The sequence below is a fragment of the Xiphias gladius genome, chromosome 13, assembly GCF_016859285.1.
Source record: "Xiphias gladius isolate SHS-SW01 ecotype Sanya breed wild chromosome 13, ASM1685928v1, whole genome shotgun sequence".
Lineage (NCBI taxonomy): Eukaryota > Metazoa > Chordata > Actinopteri > Istiophoriformes > Xiphiidae > Xiphias > Xiphias gladius.
Genome location: NC_053412.1, coordinates 7,940,818 through 7,962,620, shown reverse-complemented (window position 1 = coordinate 7,962,620; position 21,803 = coordinate 7,940,818). Strand labels below are relative to the sequence as shown.

At 41.2% G+C, this 21,803-nt stretch overlaps 1 protein-coding gene across 5 annotated transcripts in view; it reads left to right on the top strand.

Annotated features, from left to right (window-relative positions):
* The window catches only part of pard3ba (par-3 family cell polarity regulator beta a), a 154,107-nt gene that overhangs the window by 25,399 nt on the left and 106,905 nt on the right, over positions 1-21,803 (top strand). For all 5 annotated transcript variants that reach the window (XM_040142248.1, XM_040142247.1, XM_040142249.1 and 2 more), the window contains exons 3-5: positions 4,614-4,788; positions 13,961-14,067; positions 19,453-19,535. In XM_040142248.1, coding sequence (XP_039998182.1) covers positions 4,614-4,788; positions 13,961-14,067; positions 19,453-19,535 — 365 coding nt within the window. The remainder of the gene's footprint in view (positions 1-4,613; positions 4,789-13,960; positions 14,068-19,452; positions 19,536-21,803) is intronic.

Here is a 21,803-nt window from a genome sequence, read left to right as displayed (position 1 = left end):
GACGTGCTGCATTTGGCTAATTAATTCTTAGCAAGTACATCAATTATTAAAACGGTCAACTGTTCCATCTATGTGTTGCAACATGTAAACGCCATATACTGTTTACAGCAGCTGGGATATTTTCATATCCCGACCATCAAAAATTCAAAGATGGTAACTATGATGCATTTAAACTCTGTATCTGATTGGCTCTTGGCTTATACTGGCTGTGTGAAAGCAAGCTAAGTAGTAGTAATCAAAACAATGTGTAAGTTTATTGATCACAGTAAAGAAATCCTGTTTTCTCTTGCCCTCTTGTAACGGGGATGTCAAAGGTCAGGCTTGGATACAGCATAGTCATTGTCCTGCACAAGGTCACTTCATCGGGGCGGAAGGTTGCTGTTGTTGAATTATGGCTTTACACCTCCTTGCTGCCTGAAAAGAGACATTTTAATAATCAGAGTGTCTTGGTTTAACATAGGGATAAAAACTGCTTTTGATATTAAGGTGCATGCTACAACTACAGTATGTAAACAGGTTTCTAGTTCGGTTTGACGTTACATGACTTTGGTACTGTTGAAAATCAGCTGTTGGCAGTCACTTGTGATATTGAGGGTCCATTTTGTTGTGATGTGAGCGAGCATTCACATTACCAGGAGCCTGACACTAGCGCACTAAATGGAATGAAGTTGTTTTTAATGTTATTGATCACAACTGCGTTTTTCCAAGGATGACAGGCCAAAGTGTCCGCTGTGAAAAAGGTCTATAGAGCGAAAAAGGTGGCAGGAATGCCTGTGGGCTCATGCATGCGCAATACAAACAAAACAGGACCCACTTGTAAAAACATGGCTTCATAGTGCTATCAAAAAGCCCACAGGGTAGTTTTAATATTGGCTGCGTTCCATTTAGTTTTACCAGTTCCAGGGCCCTGCTATTATGCTCGCCCATTGGCATGGCTCACTGGGGCACTTAAATGGAAAAGAGCCATCATTATTGTCATAAATTACACCTGTGCTTTATACTCTATGACAAGTCAAACCACGGAAAGCAGTTGAGCTAAACTCCATCAGTGGTCTAATACCGCAATAATAAATGTTAGTTGTTGCCTGAGGACTTTATTCTATTTCTGGTTTCTTCTTTCCATTTTGCATTGATGCTCAACAACTATATTGGGGAAAATATATCATATAAGAGATACTGACTTCTCTCCTGATATTAGCCTCAACACAAAAGTATGTAATACAGTCAGAAGACGACTAAGAATGCTTGTGTATGGATCACAAGTGCATTGTTTTATGTTCGGCCATTGTTTCTTTTCTTTATTCCCATATCCTGTCATTATTCTCTCAGTTTGCATGTACGGACTGCATCAAGTTTACTCCTCCTAAAATATTTGCTGAGATGCATTCTTGGAAATGTAGTTTACTTCCATTTGAACAAAGTCACTTTAATCTGCTCTGGCAAAGTAGGCAGTCAGTTGATGTGAAGAGGTTAAAACAAAAAAATCACAAGGCTTCATTGTAAAAAAGCCTGATATAATCAGAACATGAGCATCAGTTATTCAAAAATAAAACAAGCTAATATGTTAAAGTAATATAGGATATGTGTGGGTTGGTGTACGCTTGCCTTTCAATAAAATTGAATAAAATAAGTGTGCATTTGTCAGCCGTGGGCCACATATATTGCGACATTTTATAACTCGATGCTCTAGGCAGTGTGTATGGACAAGAATACACACAGAAACAGTGTTTATCTCTCTCTGCTTCAAGCATGGTATTGTATATGGCTTTTATGTATGTCTTGATAATCGCTTTGGCTCTGCAACACATACACAGCTCTTCCAGCTAGTCTGGTCACGTTGGATACACACGCCTCGCATCGTGATTTACAGATGATCATAACATGACAATATAAAGGGTTCAGCAATTTGTATTGGGCATGGGTATCAGTGTGTGTTTGTGAGCGTGCCCGTGTTTGTGTGTGTTATGGAAATGAGACAGAGGGGTCACATTATTCAGCAGTAGTTGACATGCAGGCTCCCCAGGTCCATATCAATATCCCGCCGTGGACACAGCAGGAAAAATAAGGTGATTTGTTTTCAAGAATACTAATCACAGTCAGGAGGGACAGGAAGAAACCTGTGTGTTAAGAAAACACACTGTGAACCATTGAAGGTGGTGGTGGTGTTTTTCATCCTGCAGCACAGGGTCCTCCAGAAGAGCATGTCGGTGCTGTATCTGAATGACTGAATTTCAAGCCGCTTTGTGCTTTTGAAAAGTAAGCTTTTCCCAAGTTTCCTCTCCTGGTATTTCACAGTATTAATGATTGTTGTCTGTTGTTCAAGGAAAAGGCGGACTGATATCCTTAACATAATCTGTAATCGGAGATGTCCAAATTCATTAGTAGTAAATAAAATAAAGCTGTTCCATAACCTTGAAGGAAAAGTCTTACAATATGAAAGTTTTAGAAAAAAAAAAAGACACACACACAAATATACAATTTCACTTAGCTCTAAGTGGTATCTAGCGATGCAGACAGATTTTCTGGTGCTGTATTGGCTGCTTTTGATTCTAACTCCAGATTTTCACAAAGTGACTGTTTGCTAAAGTAGCTGAATCAGTGAATATTTACCACCAGCATGACACTTTTTCTCACCTCAGTCTGACCCTCATCAGCACCCATTAGCTATCAGTTATGTTGGAACCCCGTTAGTCTGCATGAGTCTGGGTCCATTTAACATCTACCAGTTTAATTTTTCATTAAAGAATAAAGTATGTTTACTAAATAGTGTTTTTTTTATTTTTTTATTTGTCAGATCTTTGACTTGGAAGATTTTGGACTAAATGCAAAGGCCCTTGGTCAGATTTAACTTTAATCAGATACGGTTAAGTTAATGGTTATGGGTTACAAAGTTTATGATCAATGAGAAGTCCTCATCATGAAATACAGTGTCTCGAAAAGTCAATTTTTAATGCTTCAGCTTGTTTCAAATAAAGTAATACATGATTCATTTTGTTGATACTTTGTGTTTGATTGAGTGATGAATGGAAACAGCGGGGCAGCCTTCATCAGCATCACTCCCCGCCTGTGTCAGCCATAAAAAATAAACTCCTGAAAAGCAAATCATCATCCCCCCCGCCACACATTAAAAGAAGTTGTTGTTGTTCAAAACGAATAAATCATTTTTGAGGGTAGCTCATCATGGTGTCTTTGCGTGCGCTCGCTCGCCGGCGTGTGTGCGCGCACATCACATTATGCTCCGAGACTTCTTCTTTGATTGATGCTGTCAGCAAGTTTGGAGAAATAGACGAAGGCTCATGAGGGAGGGAGATAAGAAGAGAGAGAGGAAAGCAGATAAAGAAGAGAGAAAGAGCTCGAGAAGCATCCATCAAGCGGCACAATCAGATTGTTTTCCTGGCATTCAGTCTTTTCTTTTCTCTCTCTTCTCTGCATCTGCCAGCCCTTCGATTCCTCATCTTTTCTTTCACTCAGTCTCTCTGATGCTCATACACACATACACACACACACACACACACACACACACACACACACACACACACACACACACACACACATTCAGTAGATGTATCTCCTTTGCATGGTGTCAGCCAGATGTCATGAGGATATTGAATCACGGGAGGCTGAGGTGAGAGGCGGCGTCACACCGTGATGGATGATGCATATCTTGCTGCATCCTCCATGCTCATTGTTTACACACACCCAAACACGCACACTCAGTTTCCGCACTCCTTTATTGTTAATTGACGTCCTCCACTCGTCTGTTGTTTTATTTCCATCCCTTGTTCCATTGCGGTTATTGCTTTTCATTAAGTGGTCATTTCCTTCACCAGCACCATCTAATGAGAGCGTCACGCGCCCATTTATCAAACCGCGTAGCTGCAATGGCACGGCCCAACAGTCAACACACACACGAACACACACGAACACACACACACGCACACACACACCCCATCGCTCTATCTGCCATCATGTCCCTGTCTCAATTAGGATTGTTTGTCGTTCTCTAGCCCTCCATCCCCTGTTCATTTGGCCGCCCCCGTCTCTTCCTGCCGTCTCATTGTGGCAGCCGTGTCATTGTTTTTGACAGCTTCTCATTCTCGTGTCAGATCTCATTTGACTGCTAATTTCATACATACACCTCGCTTCGCCTTGCATGTGTGTTAACTCCTCTGAACCGGCCCTCTGCTCAGTCGTTGGTCAGATTTTCTCCTTTGTTCAGAAAGAAAAAAGTTATTGCGTCGCTGAAGTGGAATCTGCTGGTGTGTTATGCACTGTAAGAGGGAGATGAGCTGTGAATGAGCTGTGAATCCAGCTCTGTTTGCTTCCCTTACACACTCACACAGACACACACACAGATCTGCACGCTTGGCAGAAGGAAGCAGGTTGCATCCCCACTGTTGGCAAGATAAATAACACAAAAAGCCTCACTGTGATCATGGCACAGCGGAGCCGCTATATAACCTGGCTGTGTGTTTCCAGCTTGTTCATTTGCCAGTAATCACATTGTTTAGACTGTCATGCTTATCTTGTTCATTTCAGATCATGTGCACATCATGTTTAATATTTTAGAATATTTAGGACACAGTTTTGTGTTTTGTTTGTGTCTCTTCCAGCTGGTCGCAGTGTTTGATGAAGTCCAGCACAGGAGGACAGACAGTCCCAGAGAGAACATGTCTAGCTACTCCAGTGCTGCCCCCAGCCCTGAACCACTCCACTACTATGCCCACCTGCAGTACAAGGAGCCAATCAGAGGAGAGATTGAAGTCAATGAGGCTGTCCTCAAAGCCAGTATGTCAGCTCTGCTGTAAATTTTTTCTTGTGCATTCATTTTTCACATCAATATTTCAGCTTCATCTCAAGGAAATAACATTTATAGCTCAATGACAGCAGATTTTACATTGTTAGAATTCAATATCCTTGTTCTGTCTAATACAAAATATTCTGTTGTGTAGAACAAGCTGCAGTTATAAATGTAAGAGACATTTCTGTGAACACCAACACCAAATGAACTAAAGCAATGCTCAATCAACACTTCACGTTTTTTGTACGTGTGAGAATTGCAATGTTGGTGAGCCAGCAGGAGGTGTGTGAGTGTGTTTGTGTGTGTGTGTGTGTGTGTGTGTGTGTGTGTGTTTGTGTTTGTGTTTGTGTGTGTTTGTGTGTGTGTGAGAATCAGAAAACACATTTATGGAACAGCTGTAAGCTGAACCTACTGTGTAAGAAGAGATTTTTGCTTGTAACTTCATGGTGTGTCAAAACAGATGCAGTGTTGATGCAGCGTTCTTTTCTGTCATCCTCACTTAATGTTCTTTACTTAGTTTGTACTTGTTTTCACATGTTGCATGTTGGTATTTTTTAGATACAGTTAAGTATATTTTTGTGTGTGTGTATGAGTGTGTGTGTGTGATTGCCATATTCTGTAGGGGTTTTCCACAGTGCAGTCGCGATAGTGCAGTGAGACCTCTGGACAGACAACAAACAGACAGATAGGAGAGAGAAGAGAGAAATGACGAATGAACTTGTTAAAAATGAGAAAAATTGACCCAGATCAAAGATGACAGCAGACTTAATTCAGTAAGGGTTCAAAATATCTTCAGGATAATGTAATTTCTCTCACTGAATGGTGGAAATAAAAAAGAGGGACAGTGAAATTATATTCAACCCTAAAACCTGATAGTCGTAGATCTCGTGGAACACATCGAAAACTCCTGATTTCAAGAATGTGTGGTAACCAATTGGAGAAAAAGGCTGCCAGAAACATTACTAAAAAGCCAATTTGTTAAGATATAAAGCCTCCATCCTGCTGTGCTGCATCTTTTCACCCTCTTCTCTGTTTTCCTTCTCATCTCCCACCACCCTGGTCTCAACAGTCTTACATACTTTTGCCTTTCTGTCATTCCTATACTATCTCTCCTTTCTTTTAAAGTCTGCTCCTGTTCTATGTTTGCCTTGCTTTTGCATTTATATTTTTGGTCTTTAGCTGTTGTTCTTATCCAGAGCAATGTTAACTGAGAGCAACTGCAGAAAGGCTTAAAATCCGAATGTCAGGCAGTTTTGTTTACACAGTGTGTTCACAGTCATGCCACAATGACTGAATATACGTAACAAATATTCCCTTGTCCTTCATGTTTTATAATAATTGTCGCAGTCAGAAATTATGTATTGATCTTCTTTGTCTGCTAAACCTCTGCAGGGAAATTCTGTTTGCTTCTGAAGTAAGAGGTTAGGGTAAAAAAAAAAGGTTGTTAGTGGTTCAATAATTTGATCAAGGTCAATTCAACGGAGCAGAAACTAAAAGATAAGCTAGAATGACAGTTTGACAAACAGTGTATGTGCAGATGATGATATAAAAATGCAGCTTTTAAATGAGCCAAGAATGGCATTTTTACTTTTTTTGCAGTCAGGAAATAGATTGAACAAGTTAGTGGGTCACGGTGCCTCTCCGGAGGGAAACATCATCACTGGATTAGTCAGTCAGAAGCCTAAGGGAGCCTCTGGGGAAATCTATCTGTCTGGGCTTCAGTCTGTTCTGGTTATAGATACATTTTATTGTAAATAATCCACAGCATGATTTTTTTCTGTGCATGTCATTCTTTTCTATTCCAGTGCCTTGCATTGATTCGTTTATGAATGGTAAGAGAACAATTGAAAGATATAGGACAAGATAAAGGATTAAATGAGCCTGGATCTGATTTAACAAGGGTCTGTCTAATCACTGGGCCACCCTGTTACCCCTTTCATTTTTACCTTCTCCATCTGTTGGCTATAGAGAAACAGTGTGACACCCCCATACACGCATACATACACACACCTGCCCTTTGCCATTGCTCTCCCTCTGCCCACTTTTGCCCTGTTCCCCATTATCTGCCCCTTTTCCACTCCAGCCAGCCATGTCTCGCCTACTCTACTATTCAGCTTCAACCAGCTGCCATCCACAGGCTCACCACCCGGCCCCCAAGACACTGACCCATCACCCCCCGCTCCCACCAGATCCCTCCTGTATCCCCACCCTTGCATCCTGCCCTGCTCTCCCAGTCTCTGCATGGCTTCCACCTCTAACTAGATTAGCACTGTAGCCTGTTAGCATGCCAAGGGTCCAGCTGAGCATGAATGGACTAATTCCAGCCCCCCCCCACACACACACACACACACACACACCCGTTCCAACCTGTTCCAACCACCCACCCCCAACGTGCTCTCCAGCCCTGTTGAACCCTGACTAACTTAGTTATGACGTGACCCTGTGACGCCCCTCATAAAAAGCCAGACAATGCAATAAGGCCTGCTTTTGTCATCCAGACATTTGCACGCTCACGTACACACAATATGATAAAAGAACCCCATCATGCAGGTTAAACAACCCAACACAGCCAAAGCTGTCACCCATCCACTGCAAGGAAGGACTTAGGGGAGCATGTGTCTGTTTGTGTTTGCTCTCGCCTTTGCTGTAACAAGATGGTTGTTAACTAGGTGTTACATCACAACTAGTATGCGGACCATTTATAATAACATAATTTATTGGAGCTTGGGAGAAAGTGATGAGATGTAGACAGTCTGACCTGGAAGAGAGATGCTGAATTTACCAGAATCAAGATTTTTGTAGTGCAGAAAATGTGAAGATACAATATGTAGCCTTATATATTTTCTTTTAAAATCTTCCTTACCATTATCTTGTACTGATAGCATTCATGCATGCTAATAATTTTGCCCTTATAACCTGATGAACCCCTTCTTCTTCCCAGTCAAACCATAAAGCACAGTTCATACACAGAATGGTTGAATTACCACGACTTACTCTTTCCAGTGCTAGCAGTTTCGGCTGTGTCCATCACTGACAAACGTCCATTAATTCCCTTTGAAATTATATAAAAAAGGTGCTCCTTACAGCTTCAGATCTTGCCTGATAATTAACTAATGAAGACTTATTTTTCAGTATCAAAAGTAATGTGTTTGATTGTTGTTTGTACAGTGCACACAGGAATTATTAATTCAGGATGACTTTCCACGGTGCAGATTTACCAAAATGTAAAGAAATATAGGGGTAAAACAGAAGCACCGCAGGGGTATCCTACAGCTAACTTCACCCAAAGCAAGATGGGAACCCTGATGGCAAAAACTCCAAACCATTTCCTCACCAATGGAAAACAGAAAAAGCAATAGAAAAGACAAAATACATCAAAAATTTGATCATTTGTTTTACACTATCAATACTTTTTTGACATTATTAAAGCACAGAATGTCCCTTTTAAAAAAAGAATCATGTATTCCTGTAACACTGACACTCCTCCTCTATCCATTCATATACAAAAGAAAAAAAAAAACTGCTAAAAAGCTTTGGTCAATTTCATAATTTTTAATTTGCATAAAACTTTTTGTTTCCCTAAAGCATGTATAGTAAAACTAACATGCCCAACGATTTCTAAGTAGCCTAAGTTGTCCTGCAAATGACAGAATGTGGCAAACTCAAACATGTAGTGAGGCATTGGCAATGGCATTAGTGGAAGGGAGTAAAAACCAATCAAAAACAGCCCACTGTCTACAGGGATAAACAAGATTACATAAAGGCAATGCAGGCTGGCAGAATATTGTACTGTAGCTGTCATATATGGAAATACTTTAATTTGGTTATTACAGTCAAAACCCGATTAAACATAACCTTTTTAACTGTATTACTATTACTATATTGTGCTCATGTGCCAACAAAAGTGATGTAGATGCAGTGTGGCTAGCAGCTGTGGGATGCATGGCTCATGTATGCTACAACACATCCTTTCAGACGTTAACCCATTCATCAAAAAATCATGTAAACCGGGGTTACTGGGGAAAATGAGGTTACTGCAAACCATGTGAATGCTATTACCTTAATCTGATTATTCACAATAATCAGGTTATAGTGTGCATATAGTCACACTGAGTGGTGGCTGACAGGACAAGAAGTAATTCAGTAATCAGTCAGGCATCAAAGTGTTTGTGTGTCAAGTTGGGCCGCTTGTTTGAACAGGGTGATGGGACTTCACACTGCCCCAGTGGGATGATTAGACCCGCATTGATCTGCTGCTAAACTGACACGCGCACACACACACACACACACACACACACACACACACACTCACTCACACACACACACACACACACACACACACACACACACACACACACACACACACACACTTCTAGGAAGAGGTCCTTATCGCATCATCCCATGAGCAGCCTGAGCCTGAGCTGCTATATCGATTGCCAGAGAAAGAGAAAGACCACCATGGCCCATGGCATGAAAACACACACAGACACTCACAAATATAAATACACACAGAAGCAAAGCACAGTCTCTGTTGGTAACGAATGTACATATAGCAGACACACCATACACGCATGCTTGCACATGCAAACTCAAAGGAAAACAAAGGCACACGCTCTGATTAATGTGTGTACCCAGACACACATACAGTATATTCACACACACACACACACACACACACACACACACACACACACACACACACACACACACACACACACACACAGTCACAACATTCAGCCAGAAACATGATGCATCCTTGTTTTCATCCTGCCCTGGCAGTGAACTAGCACTGCAGAATCACAGAACTTTCACAGAACTGAAAACAAGAGGAAATTCTTAAAATAAACCACTGTTCCCAGAATTGCATAAGCAGCCTCGTTAGGCAGAGCCACAGATGGAGAGTCAGAGGCAGATAAACACGGGACTGGCAAAGTGCACAAGGCCTCTTCAGGTCTTCACATTTACAAAAATATCAAGGGAAAGATAAGTGAAGAAGATAAATTGAGTGTTTTTCAATGTGTAACGATTTGTTTGTTTTTTTTGTTTTTTTTCTGTATTGAAGTGGTCACTGAGATGAGTTCGGTGGGTGGGGTTATTTAAAGTTGCAGGCTACCTTGTGGTTGTGGGTGCACAGTTCTGTTAAATTAGCTAACCTAAATTACATCTAGAAGTTTAGTGCTTCCACCTCTTCTCCACCCTTCTGGCAGGAGACTGCATGTTAAAGTCAGAAAATGTCTGTGATCTTAAAATAAATGAAAACTGTGCTCCAATTGCACAGGGGGCATGAATGATGTTCAGCTCCAGAGGGCTATAGATGCAACACTGCTGATTTAAGACTGAGTTTTAGACCAAGTCTCTCTCAATAACTTCTACAGAGGGTTTTGATTCTATTTCAGTCATTTGATCGAATGCATGTACCTGTTTTAGATCAGAAGCAATTTGATCAAACAGTGCTTTTAAATTCAATAACATATCATTTAATGTAAATGATTTCCTCACTGTTGATGTGTAATAATTAATTTTTTAGAATCTAAAAAACCTATCCCATTCTGTCTTCATTAGAAGTGTTTCTAATGAGTAGGTTTTCATAAGTAATAACTCAGACCTTAAGACTTCGAAGCCTTAGGTAGCTTGTTCCACGAGATATAATCTCTTCCAAGGTAATGTCTTGTGCTACAAACTTGCACAAACAGAAGAACTATCAAACCCAGTGTCATATGTCATTGCATTAGTTTCAGTAAACATCATAGAGATTTATGAACACAAGCAATTAAAGGTGCTCTGATCTTGGAGATACTACTCTACATAAGAGGGGACCAGAGTTTTGATTTAACTTGTTGAAGTTGGAAGTCCAAAGACTCGACAAGGCTGTGCAGTGATCATTTTATACATATTGACTTTTATAGTCGATATTTTACAAAACTTGATCATAGACATTCTTTGAAATGTCATTTGGATTTGTTATAAATAATGTAGTAGCACAATAAACTGCTACACTTGTCAATAAAGGTATAGGCTATGAATGAAGTTACTAATTGAACTAAATAGAATCAGGTAGGATTTATTTGAAAACAAGATGGCCTGTGCCATCCCTGATCCTTATAAAAGTTTAATTTTTCCATAAAACACATTTTGCCATTTAATCCATACTCTGATAAAATGAAACCTGCGGGCTGTGGTATTTACTATAGCTACATTAGTTAATTAAGAAGGAGAGAGGTCCCATAGTCAACCTGAACTCATATTGATATGGTAGAGAAGTATAGACACATTAGTGCAGCCACTGGCTGTATTTATGATTTAAAATTAATTTTTTGTTCAAATTACCCCCTCATTGTAGTGGGGATTTTTCACCACGGGCCCGTATCATCAAATTTGCAACATGCAAGCTGCGATTTGACAGCATGAGATAAATTCTTTTCGTGTTCTTTGTGGCACGTTTCACTTATTAAAACAAACACCATACTTACAACTAATGCAGGAGTATTCAAGAGCTCTGTAAGACTAACAAGTTTATATGTAGTATGTGAGCGACAGTCATTTGTGAAATGTGACGCTGCTACGATTCATCCCTGGGTCGCTAGATTGGGATGCGGATACATGCTACTATTTTTTTAGACGTGTAAACAGCGGAGCAAGGTATGTTTTATAAATGCACTAGCCCAATATTAAAGCCCTCGTCGCCCAGCCCAGTCACCTTTGATTAGTAACTCCTCTGAGGCAATGTCGTTTATGATCGTCCAAACAGGGGCTGACCTGAGGGAGTTCCAACTGTCAGTCTCATCAATATCCCTAGCCCTCAGTGACACTGCTTGACCCTACAGAGGTCACTTCAGGTCAGAGGTCAAAGCTAGTGACCCTCAGGTTCCTTCACATGGCTGGGCCTGAGTGGTGGGAGGATGGATGGAGGCAGATTTGACTCTGATGGATAATTGGAGGAGGATTTATGGGGCTGACCACTGGGTAATGGACCCTGACTGTGACCATGGAGCGGCCTTGGTCAAAAAGTGGCATCACTGACATTGTGGATAAGTATAAGTGTCTGTGTGTGTGTGTGTGTGTGTGTGTGTGTGTGTGTGTGTGTGTGTGTGTGTGTGTGTGTGTGTGGTGTCAAAAAGTGATGCGATGTAGCTTATGTGTGGAGCTCATTTGGAAAACCCATTATTGCTATTTTGGAAATAAGTCATTGCGTACAATTCATCATTCAGTATTTGTAAAATCCGGTCTTTAAAAGTGCTCTTAGTAAGTCCAGCTGTCCAACTAGTAAAGTTATTTTGGTGACACAATAAAAAGAGCAGGTGTCAGCTTTTTTTCCATATGGTGGGAAAAGTATCACCTTACCAGACCTGGCTCAAAACAAATTTGCAAGTGTGTACTGTGCTAGCATTCACCTTTTTAAAACCTGATACATGCTTTCTGTTCACTGTGTGCATCTATTTTTATCCAAATTCACTTTCCATGGATGCACCAGACAGGTGGGTACAGGAGGCAGAGCAAAGAACCATCTATTAAGTTTTACTGCTTTCTATCCGTGGCCCTTAAAAACTAAAGTTGTACCATGTGTGAGTCTGGAAAATGTAAAGAAGTAGAAATAGTGCTTTACTAGATTACAGGGTTTCAATGAATACCTCTAAAAATTCACTTTGTGTTCAGTCTGAAGACTAATTTAAAATGGTTGAAAAGTATCTGCAGAAAGTGTTTGACCTATTTTAGATGGATACAAGATTAACAGACGGAGAAAACAGAAGCCATTGAGAAGTTGGAGCGCTGTCGGGTGCAATTTTCTGATGCCTTGTGTGTCTGCTCTGAGAATATGCCTTTTTAAAAAAAAAAAAAAAAAAATGTTTCTGTCTTAAATCAAAGCAAATTTCATTACTGCAAATCATACTGTTTTTTGTGTAGTTTCTTTCAAACATTTCAACAAAGTTTTCTTTTCTAAACAGAATAAATTAGACCACATTGTGTTGATTTCCTCAATTAAAAAAATTTCAGATACTGAAAGCTAGAGAAAAAAATCCCAGAAAAATTGGATTTCTGATAATAGATAAAAATGACTAGACAAACCTGAACACATCATGGGATGACTGAACATGCGGCTCGGTATGTTTGAGGCAAAAAGGGATATGTCTATGCGTGTCTGAGATGGTTGGATTGACCATTTTTCATCAGTCCACAATCACAAACCGCAAACACACACACTCAAAAACACACCGTGACCCCTGCCAATTCCCTCTTTCCTACTTGTTCTCCTCCTATGCTCTCTCTATTCTGACCACATTAGACCAGGAACCTGTCACTGACCCTCCAAAGAGAGAATGATTACAGGAAAGAGAATTTTGTTTGCCCTCCCATCTCTTGGTTTTCAAGGTTTTCGTCCCTCCCTCCCTCTTTCTCTTTCAGTATCTCTTGGCTCTCTCCCTCTCTCTTTTTGTCAGTCTAACACTCTTGCTTTTTCACTCCCCTGTCTTCATTTTCTCCTCTGCTGAGTTAAATTTGAAAACACCCTGCTATGGGTTTTTCTTCCACAAATACCAGTCTGCTCCCTTTGGGGTGGATATTAAAAACAAGAGGCACCACAAAGGTCCAGATTAGATTCTTTTGATTTTTTTTTTTTATTATTATTTTTTTTTATTGTGGATTCAGACATCCACGTTACCTCTCCCTCTCCCATATCCTCTGGGCTGTGGGTAAGTGTGTGTGAATGTGTGTGCGTATGGGGGCGTGGAGGCAACAGCTGGTCATTTGAAAATGTACAACAGTGGGTGGGTGTGGGGTTTGGGTGTATTGCTGGAAGGATGGGTTGTTGGTGGTCCTCTCTCCGGACCTGTGTCATGCTAAAATGAATTTGAGCTCTTGAAAAGGGCTTACAGTGATTTTTTTCTCATCATGCAGTGACAGTGGAGTAATCTTCATTTTAAACAATTCATGTCACCCTCTCCATTTTCTTGTACTGCCAAAAAAGATCTGTTTCCCTGTCTTGCCTCCTCCCTTCTTCTCTCTCCATCTCCTGCGATGATCCTGTTTTGAGTGTCAGAAATCAAATATCTTTTCATTTGTTTTTAACAGTGTGGAAAATACAAGAAAATTGCAGGCGCAAATGCCTGGCATCCAGCATCCCCTCTGTCTCTCTGTCTCTGACTCTTATCTTTCTTGTCCCAGATACACCTCTGTTGGTGAGGAGCAGCAGTGACTCTGTTTTAGCCCCGCCTCATGAGAAGACAGCCACACCAACACCTGATGACCAAAGTAACGGATCTCTTGAACTGGTGAGCACAGTGTCACAGTGGCATAAAATTATGGGAGGAAGGACAGGAAAAACAGAAAAATCAGTGTGATAGTATTTTTCAATGAAACTAATTTGTGCTATTAGTTGGAAGCCGATTAAAGATTTTTATGCCATTTTATGTTATTTGAAAAAGAAGACACTGATTTCCTCCCCTATTTTATTTCTTTTTGAGGAAAAGAAGAGGGAAAGAGGTAACGTGTTTCAGCAAAAATCTGTTCAAATGTTCAAATTCTCCACTGACTAAATTCCTAGTTGTTCCGGAGAAGCAAACTGTCCTAACCAAACCAATAGAAAATGGAAAAGAAATGAAAAATATAAAAAGAATGTAAGTAAATAACAGAAAGGTGAACAAACTGCAGTTTCCGTTATGTCTCTGCTATGTGCCATTCCCTCATTGAAGACAGGGAAAACCCAGTGAATATTCTTCTTGTGGTCCAGCTCACGCCTCAGGCTGTACTTTGAAAGGGTCGGCTTTTCAAGTGCTCTTCTTCTTTTCCAAACAGGCCGCCATTAAGAAGATCTTTGTTTGCTGCCTTTTCTTGTCCCTGTGTGGGTGATTGTGTATGTGAGGTCACACTGCTGTGTGTGTGTGTGTGTGTGTGTGTGTGTGTGTGTGTGTGTGTGTGTGTGTGTGTGTGTGTGTGTGTGTGTGTGTGTGTGTGTGTGTGTGTGTGTGTGTGTGTGTGTGTGTGTGTGTGTGTGTGTGTGTGTGTGTGTGTGTGTGTGTGTGTGTGTGTGAGAGGGGGAGACTCAGGTGGAGAGAGGGAGTCCTGTTGTTTACCCCTGCTGTGTTCGACACAGCCGTGACTAAGCTGAACCCAGGCATCAGCGGGCGGCGAGTTAACACAATGACAAAGCCCATATTTCCCGTCCAAAGGACGTCAGGCCTCATACCCTTCAAACAGCACAGCCAGGCTGGAGTGAACAGGCTCGTTATAGATGATTTAAAATGTCCTTAAAACTGTTTACAAAAAGCTGCATCCCTCAGCTGATGATGATGACAGATGAAGCCCTGCTTGGGACCTGCGCAGCCTTAAACCCAGGCAGTTGCTTTAGCTCACTTATACGAGTTGGTATCTCACTGTTTTTGTGTCTACAATGTTTTAAAAGACATGCTCCTATTTAGTTATTTATTTATTTATTTATTTATTTATTTAGCATTTATCAACTTCCAGAGCACCTTAATCATTTCATAATCTTACAGAACCCTCTTAATATGCATATATAATTAGAATGATTAAAAAGCATGTAAATTAATTGATTGTATTAAACTTCACACGTAAAACCCATGAATCAAATTTGAGTATTTACCATGCTGCCTGCCTTGCGATCCTTTAGTTGAAGGATTACATGCTCTCCTACCTGTCGGAAAAAATTTCCACCCTTCTTCTCCACATCAACGTGATATTATCTAAAAAAACTTTCAACAGTCACCATGAACCTTAACCCTTGCTCATTCAGAGCAAAATGTTACACTTCTTTAACTGTCACGAGATTTGCAATTTAAAAATCAATGGTCATTCTGCAAGTGATAATTTTTTGGTTTACAAGCACAGTAAACTGAACAATCAAGTGTATAATCCACATATGGCAGAGGCAGTGCACAGAGGAGAACAAAGGATGTTTGTAACCCTGTAGTGTGTGAGTTTCCAAACGTGTGTCTTTATGTGTGTGTAAAAGGCAAGGAGGCCGTCACAGCTCTTGGGCATATTGAGTCCTAGGCCTGATGGACTTCCATAGATCAATACACTATCACTTCATTCTTGCTCATCCACTGTACCGCTCCTCTGCAAACCTCCACACACTCACTTACTCATGCAAACACACACTTAAACACTCTCAAGTAACGCACACACTTGTGCCCCTTTTTGTCTTGGAGGAGGTATTGAAAGCTAGATAAAGTGTAATTAAGGCTCTACAGTGATAAATATGTGGCCTGCCCCTTTAATTGATTTTACTGCCTGCTATGGTGAAGGCCAAGGTTGGCCCACTTCTCTCTGTCTTTGACTCACATGCAGTCTATGCACATAGCTGTCTTAGTCTTTCTTTCTCTCTTTATCAGAAGAGCTAATGAAATTCAAAAAGGGCTGAGCAGTGCTAAACGTGCAGTCGGCCCTTAAATTGATTTGGACTTCCTGCCATGTTCAAAGCTAATAAATGAGACGTTTAATATTACCCACTAACAGCAGTAGCTGCTGAATTCTTTTCTCATCCTCGTCATGTTTCTTCGTCCGCTCTTTCTCTCATGCTCCCTCGATGTGCTTCCCACATTCCTGGCTGATTTTCAACACCTGAAGGTGCAGTGATGCAGCACATGTTAACACAGCAGAAAGTCGGACTTGAATGTGTCACAATCTGTCCAGTGTTGATGTGTCCTTCAGCTGTGATATGAAAAACCGACACCTTAACTAAATAAACAAAATTCTACTGCTTTTCTGTCTCGGTCTGTACAGTGACTGTTTTTCATGCTAGCAGCTGGATATTGTGCGTACCTGTGTGCATGTCCCTGAAAGACTGCACCGCATTGCGTGTTTAAGATTGCGTTTTCTAAGAGCACGAATGTGAAAGTGTGACCATGGCAGTCAGTTGATGTGATGGATACGACGAGGGTCAGTTAGCACTGGCTAGTAGACTGAAGCTGCGATCCTGCAGTGCATATACATATACAGTACACACTTTTTTTTCTACACGCACACATACACAGACACGCTATTTCCCAGCCGCCTGACGTGTAGCAGATGACTACGGCACTCAGAGGAAATACACAATAGCAAAACACACCTCATTACTCATCCATCTGACAACACACACACAAACACTTCATCTCTCGTATGCCTGCACACCGCCCTGTCACTCACACACACCTAAAACTACAAACGGCACCCAAAACACAAAAACATGGATGACAGTGCGCAACACAATAACAGAGCAGACAACCTGTTAGTTGTGCTTAGACAGATTTTCAGACAGGTTTCACAAATTTTTTTGAGCATTCATCCTGGGACCACAAAGCCTGCCACAATCAGATCACTCAGTGAAGGAAATAGATTATATAAAACAAAACAACCGCAAACCATTATTTCTGAGGATGATTTAGATGAACTCACTTGTTCTAAGAAATTGCAGTTGAAACATTTAAAATCTTGGTTCTTGGGAGCTTTTGAAATGTATTGATATGTAGTTTAAGTTGAAGCGCTTAAGGAAGTTAAAGTGGCAGCTGTAGGCTCACAGAGTTAAGCACTGACAGAAGTTGAAGTGTCAGTTGATGTGCAAGCACAGGTAAAAATTGAAGTGCCATTTGACACCAGAGCCAGTGTAATACACAGGTTCTAGTTCCACTACCGTGCCAAAACAATACTACACCCAGGGTTCTCAAATGTGACACGTTGTTTAAATATAAACAGTCGCACAAGAACTTTTCCTAAATGAAATAGTCGCAATTTCGATTTCTTTAAATTTTTATTTTCACATAAGAGCTAAATAAGTAAACAAGACTATAAATCTGACCAGACATGCAATGCCAGGTCTCGACATTTGTAAGTTTTTTTATTCTCGGTGCTATAGACATTTCAGAAAATACAGAGCAAGTATTAAGGTTTGATACAAAACCTTAGACACATATAGCACTACTTGTCACTACTTGTAATACTACTTGTCACTACTTGTAATAGTAACAGCAGTAGCAGTAGTAGTCATGCTAGCAGTACTGTTATTGCTGGTAGTAGTAACGTGAGTCACACTGGTTGCTGTACTGTTGCTAGTAGTGAGTGGATGAGACATCCATAATAATAATAATAGTAATAATGATAGTAAAGAGAAAAATAAGTGTCAGTGTATTTTTATGATAGCACACTAATAACACATTTATATACAATGCTACAAATGTGATCAACTGTATGTGATCATTGTAAGGTTAGTGTGTTGAGATACAAGCAGTGAGTGCGCCAAGCTGATTGGTTGAGCACAGCGGGGCTTCCAAAGAGGAGAGCTGCTGTTTTTATGTCTACACAAACAGGAGTGCTCTCAATCAGGGATTAGGTTCACACTGGGTATTATGGCATGATCCCTTAATTTTAAAGCATCAAACAAAGGCAGGTTTGTGTGTGTGTGTGTGTGTGTGTGTGTGTGTGTGTGTGCTTGCGTGTGCGTGGATGAGTATGTGTGTGTACATCCCCACATGCCATGTCTTACACAATACATGTTCTATACTTGTAGTGAACCAGACATACAAGGGTTTTTATGTTATTGCACCGCGCGTGTGTATTACCGTATTTCAGTTTCACGGTACAACTCTTGTAAAACTGGATGTACAGCAAGTGCAAGCATGTTTTTGAGGTGTGTATACATGTGTTCAGCTGCACTCCTGCCAACCTTGTGTTCCCGAAGGATGTGTCAGTACCTTACTCTGTGTGTATGTACTGTAGGAGGAGAAGCCTGTGTTGCGTTTGTGTGTTAGCTAATGGCGTTGCAGGAAGATGCACAGCCACAATGGAGCCTCCAGCTCATTTTTCTGCCCCCGCACACACATGCGCTCTATTGTGGGGTAATCTCACACTGCCCAGATAAGTGGGTCACTATTTGTGCAGGCAGCCTATGTGTCTGTGTATTCATAAATACACTGTTTTTATGTTTGCAGCTCTGCAGAGTCGATATGTAGAGGTAATATTTGCAGGAAATGTATGCGTTGGGGTGTGTGTGTGCGTGTTATAAAGCATATATTTAGTCAGTGTGTGACAGCGGGTCCACTGGGGAGTTGGGTGTGGTGGGGGCGTTGCTAAGGAGCGGGCTGGTGGGCGGGATCTTTTTAGCCATTAGTACTGCTGACACAATGAAAGTGACAAGGCAGAAGGACCTAATTGCACCCCTCTTGTCTTTAGTGATTTGGGGTAGTTTCTCTCTCCCAACCCCTGGAGTGTGTTTGAGCGTCTCGCAACAGTTTGACGTTGTTTTCTGTCTTTCTTCCTACATTGCGCTCTCGCTCTTCTTTTTTGCTTGTTTGCCCCAGGGTTGTTAATTTTACCGACTTAAAAATAGAGCCTTGCCTAACGTAGGGCAGGGATGGGGGGAGGGAGAGGGAGAGGTAGATAGATAGAAGTGTATATATACACAGAGTGAAGGAAGGACAGTGGCGCGTGGTAGGAGGCGAAGCGTCCGGCGGTCGTTCTCTCTTCGCTGTCTGCAAAGGTGATTGATGGCGATGTTAGATTGTTTTGCTAATAGGCAGCAGGCCTCCTCATATTTGCTGACTACTGGTTGTTTAGTGTATTAGGGTAGTGATAGGAAAGTGACAGTTTATCAGTGCAATATGTTGACTGAATGGGTTTGTTTGTGTGTATTTTTTTTTTTTTTTCTTTTCTTTTTACAGAGAGTCAACCATGTACTGAAAGGAGCTTTGGACCGACTGTGCCCAGACGACCCTCCTGCCAAAATGAGCCAGGTTAACTTCAGGTAAGAGTGTGTTTGCAGGTGTGTGTGCATTTGTTGATGTCCTTGTGGCTTTAGACAGCTCATAGCTATATAGTATGGTGCAGTGATGGAGACTAGGATTAACACTCCAGTCTTTGTTTGACAGCCTGATGCTCTGACTGGATTAAACAGTCTCATGGGTGTGTGTAAGCTTCTGTGTGTTTGTGTCAGTGTGCGTGTGTTTGTGTCAGTGTGCGTTTATGTGTGTGTGTGTGTGTGTGTGTGTGTGTGTGTGTGTGTGTGTGTGTGTGTCATTACGTGGTGGGTTAGATACTGTCTCTTATCGTTATGGGCTGGAACACAGGTGAGTTTTGAACCGTAGTTGAAGGGGATTCCTCTACCCTTTCGCTCCTATGGTTGATTGAGGAATAGTGTTTATATAATTATTTTGAAAGTTGTTATAATTCGCCTTATGACAATGAGGCAACTTATTTGTATGGCAGATTACTCTTTACTATAGCTGAAGATCCCTTCAGCTATAGTAAAGAATTTTGTAGATGTTTCTGTTGATGTTATTTGACCTGCGAGCTAAGAATAAAACCCCAGTGTGTACAGGCGAATGAGTTTACTGAATGTGGGCGTGCACAGGCATCTCACCGTGGCATCCTCCACCTTTGTTTTTGGGCACATCACTTGCAGACCTCTGGCGCGATGGGAGTTTTATCTTCATTTCTCCAGGCTGTCAGTCACACAGTTACCATGGCAACAATGAGCCCATCAGCCCATCAGCCCTTCACCTGTCTCGTCCAGCAAGCCCGTGACGAGAGTATAGATAATTCTGCAACGTCCTCTACAGCCGACGGATTCCCCGATTGGAAAATTGTTCTTTTAAAAATAACAATCATGGGTGCTCAGGAAAGGACTTGGCTGGCGTGACAGATGGTGATATTTCAGCATTTTACAGTACAGTGGTGTCTTGACAGCACTGTGATACAATGGAGGCACGGCTCTCACAGATAGTTTGCCATGGTAACAGATGGTTGGCGGTTGATAAAGCCACGGTGAGTGAGCGAGGGCACATTTTCAGCGAGTCCTGGCCGCGAGATGGTTAGGCACTCGGCCTCAGTTGATGTAGAGGAAGTCAACCAAGAGTGGGAGCTCCATCTGTCTCACTCCTCGTTGCTCTTTTCATCCGTCCCACTGTCCCTTGTCTCGTTCTCTCTCTCTCCCCCCCCAGTGGAATGACTGTTTGTTTGTGTTTGTATCAGTGGGATACTAAAATGGAGCTATTCTGCATATTAGCATGCTGCGCTAACAAGCTAAGGCTGCCTCTGATGAGCTTGTTTGTGCTGCCATTTGTTTTTATATAAATGTAAATAGGCTGAAGCTGTGTGTGTATGTGTGTTTTTGTTTGTACCAAACACTGTGTGAATACATATACATCATTCAGGACTAGCTTTGTACCTGTGTGAGTGAGTGTGTATCCTGTCCTGGCTTGATTTAACCATCACTGAGAGTAAATTCAAAGAGTGTGCATGATTGTTTTCGTGTGTGTGTGTGTGTGTCTGTGCAATTCATGGGTTGTGCACATGTGTAATTTAGATGTAACTGTGTTCCCTAATAGAAGTAAATTTGATGCATGTGTGTACCTGTGAATTCAATTTAGAGGAATGTGACTGATGGTGTTTGTGACCATGCAATAGATGTAGCAATAAGAATGCAAATTGGATGTGTGTGCGTGTGAATGTGTGTGTACAGTATGTGTGTGACCCTGGCAGAGGTTAACGAGAGCAGGGTGACAGTGACTGAGGAGTTTGTTATAATGATCCCAGCTAGTTCTTGAGCTTGCGTACGTATAGGAAGCACATAAACCTTGAACTTGACTCCTTTTGTTCTCAGACTTGTTTACCGTTTTTTAACTCAGACTTTTTAAGTTGGGTGAAAATTTCTGTGAAAGTTGCATGTTTGCTTCTTTTTTGAAAGTTTGTAGAAATTAGTGGCAAAATGAAGCAGATGTCGCTTTCACTGAAAATCAAAACTATTGATTAAGGAAAAACTTTTGAAAGTAGTTGATTTTCCTCGGAAAAGTTGGAGACAGTCTCTTAGTCAATGCGAGTGTTTTCACTTCATTTAACTCTTTGAAGTCAGAGCTTTCATTTCAAAAGTCTGTTAACACATTTTTCTGGAGTTCTCATTGCTCATTACATGGCAACATTAATTTGACAGAGACTATTGTCCAAAAAGAATTTACAGTTTTTCCATACACACATCAAGAGCAATTAGGGTTGAGCTGGGGATCGACTTAGCAAC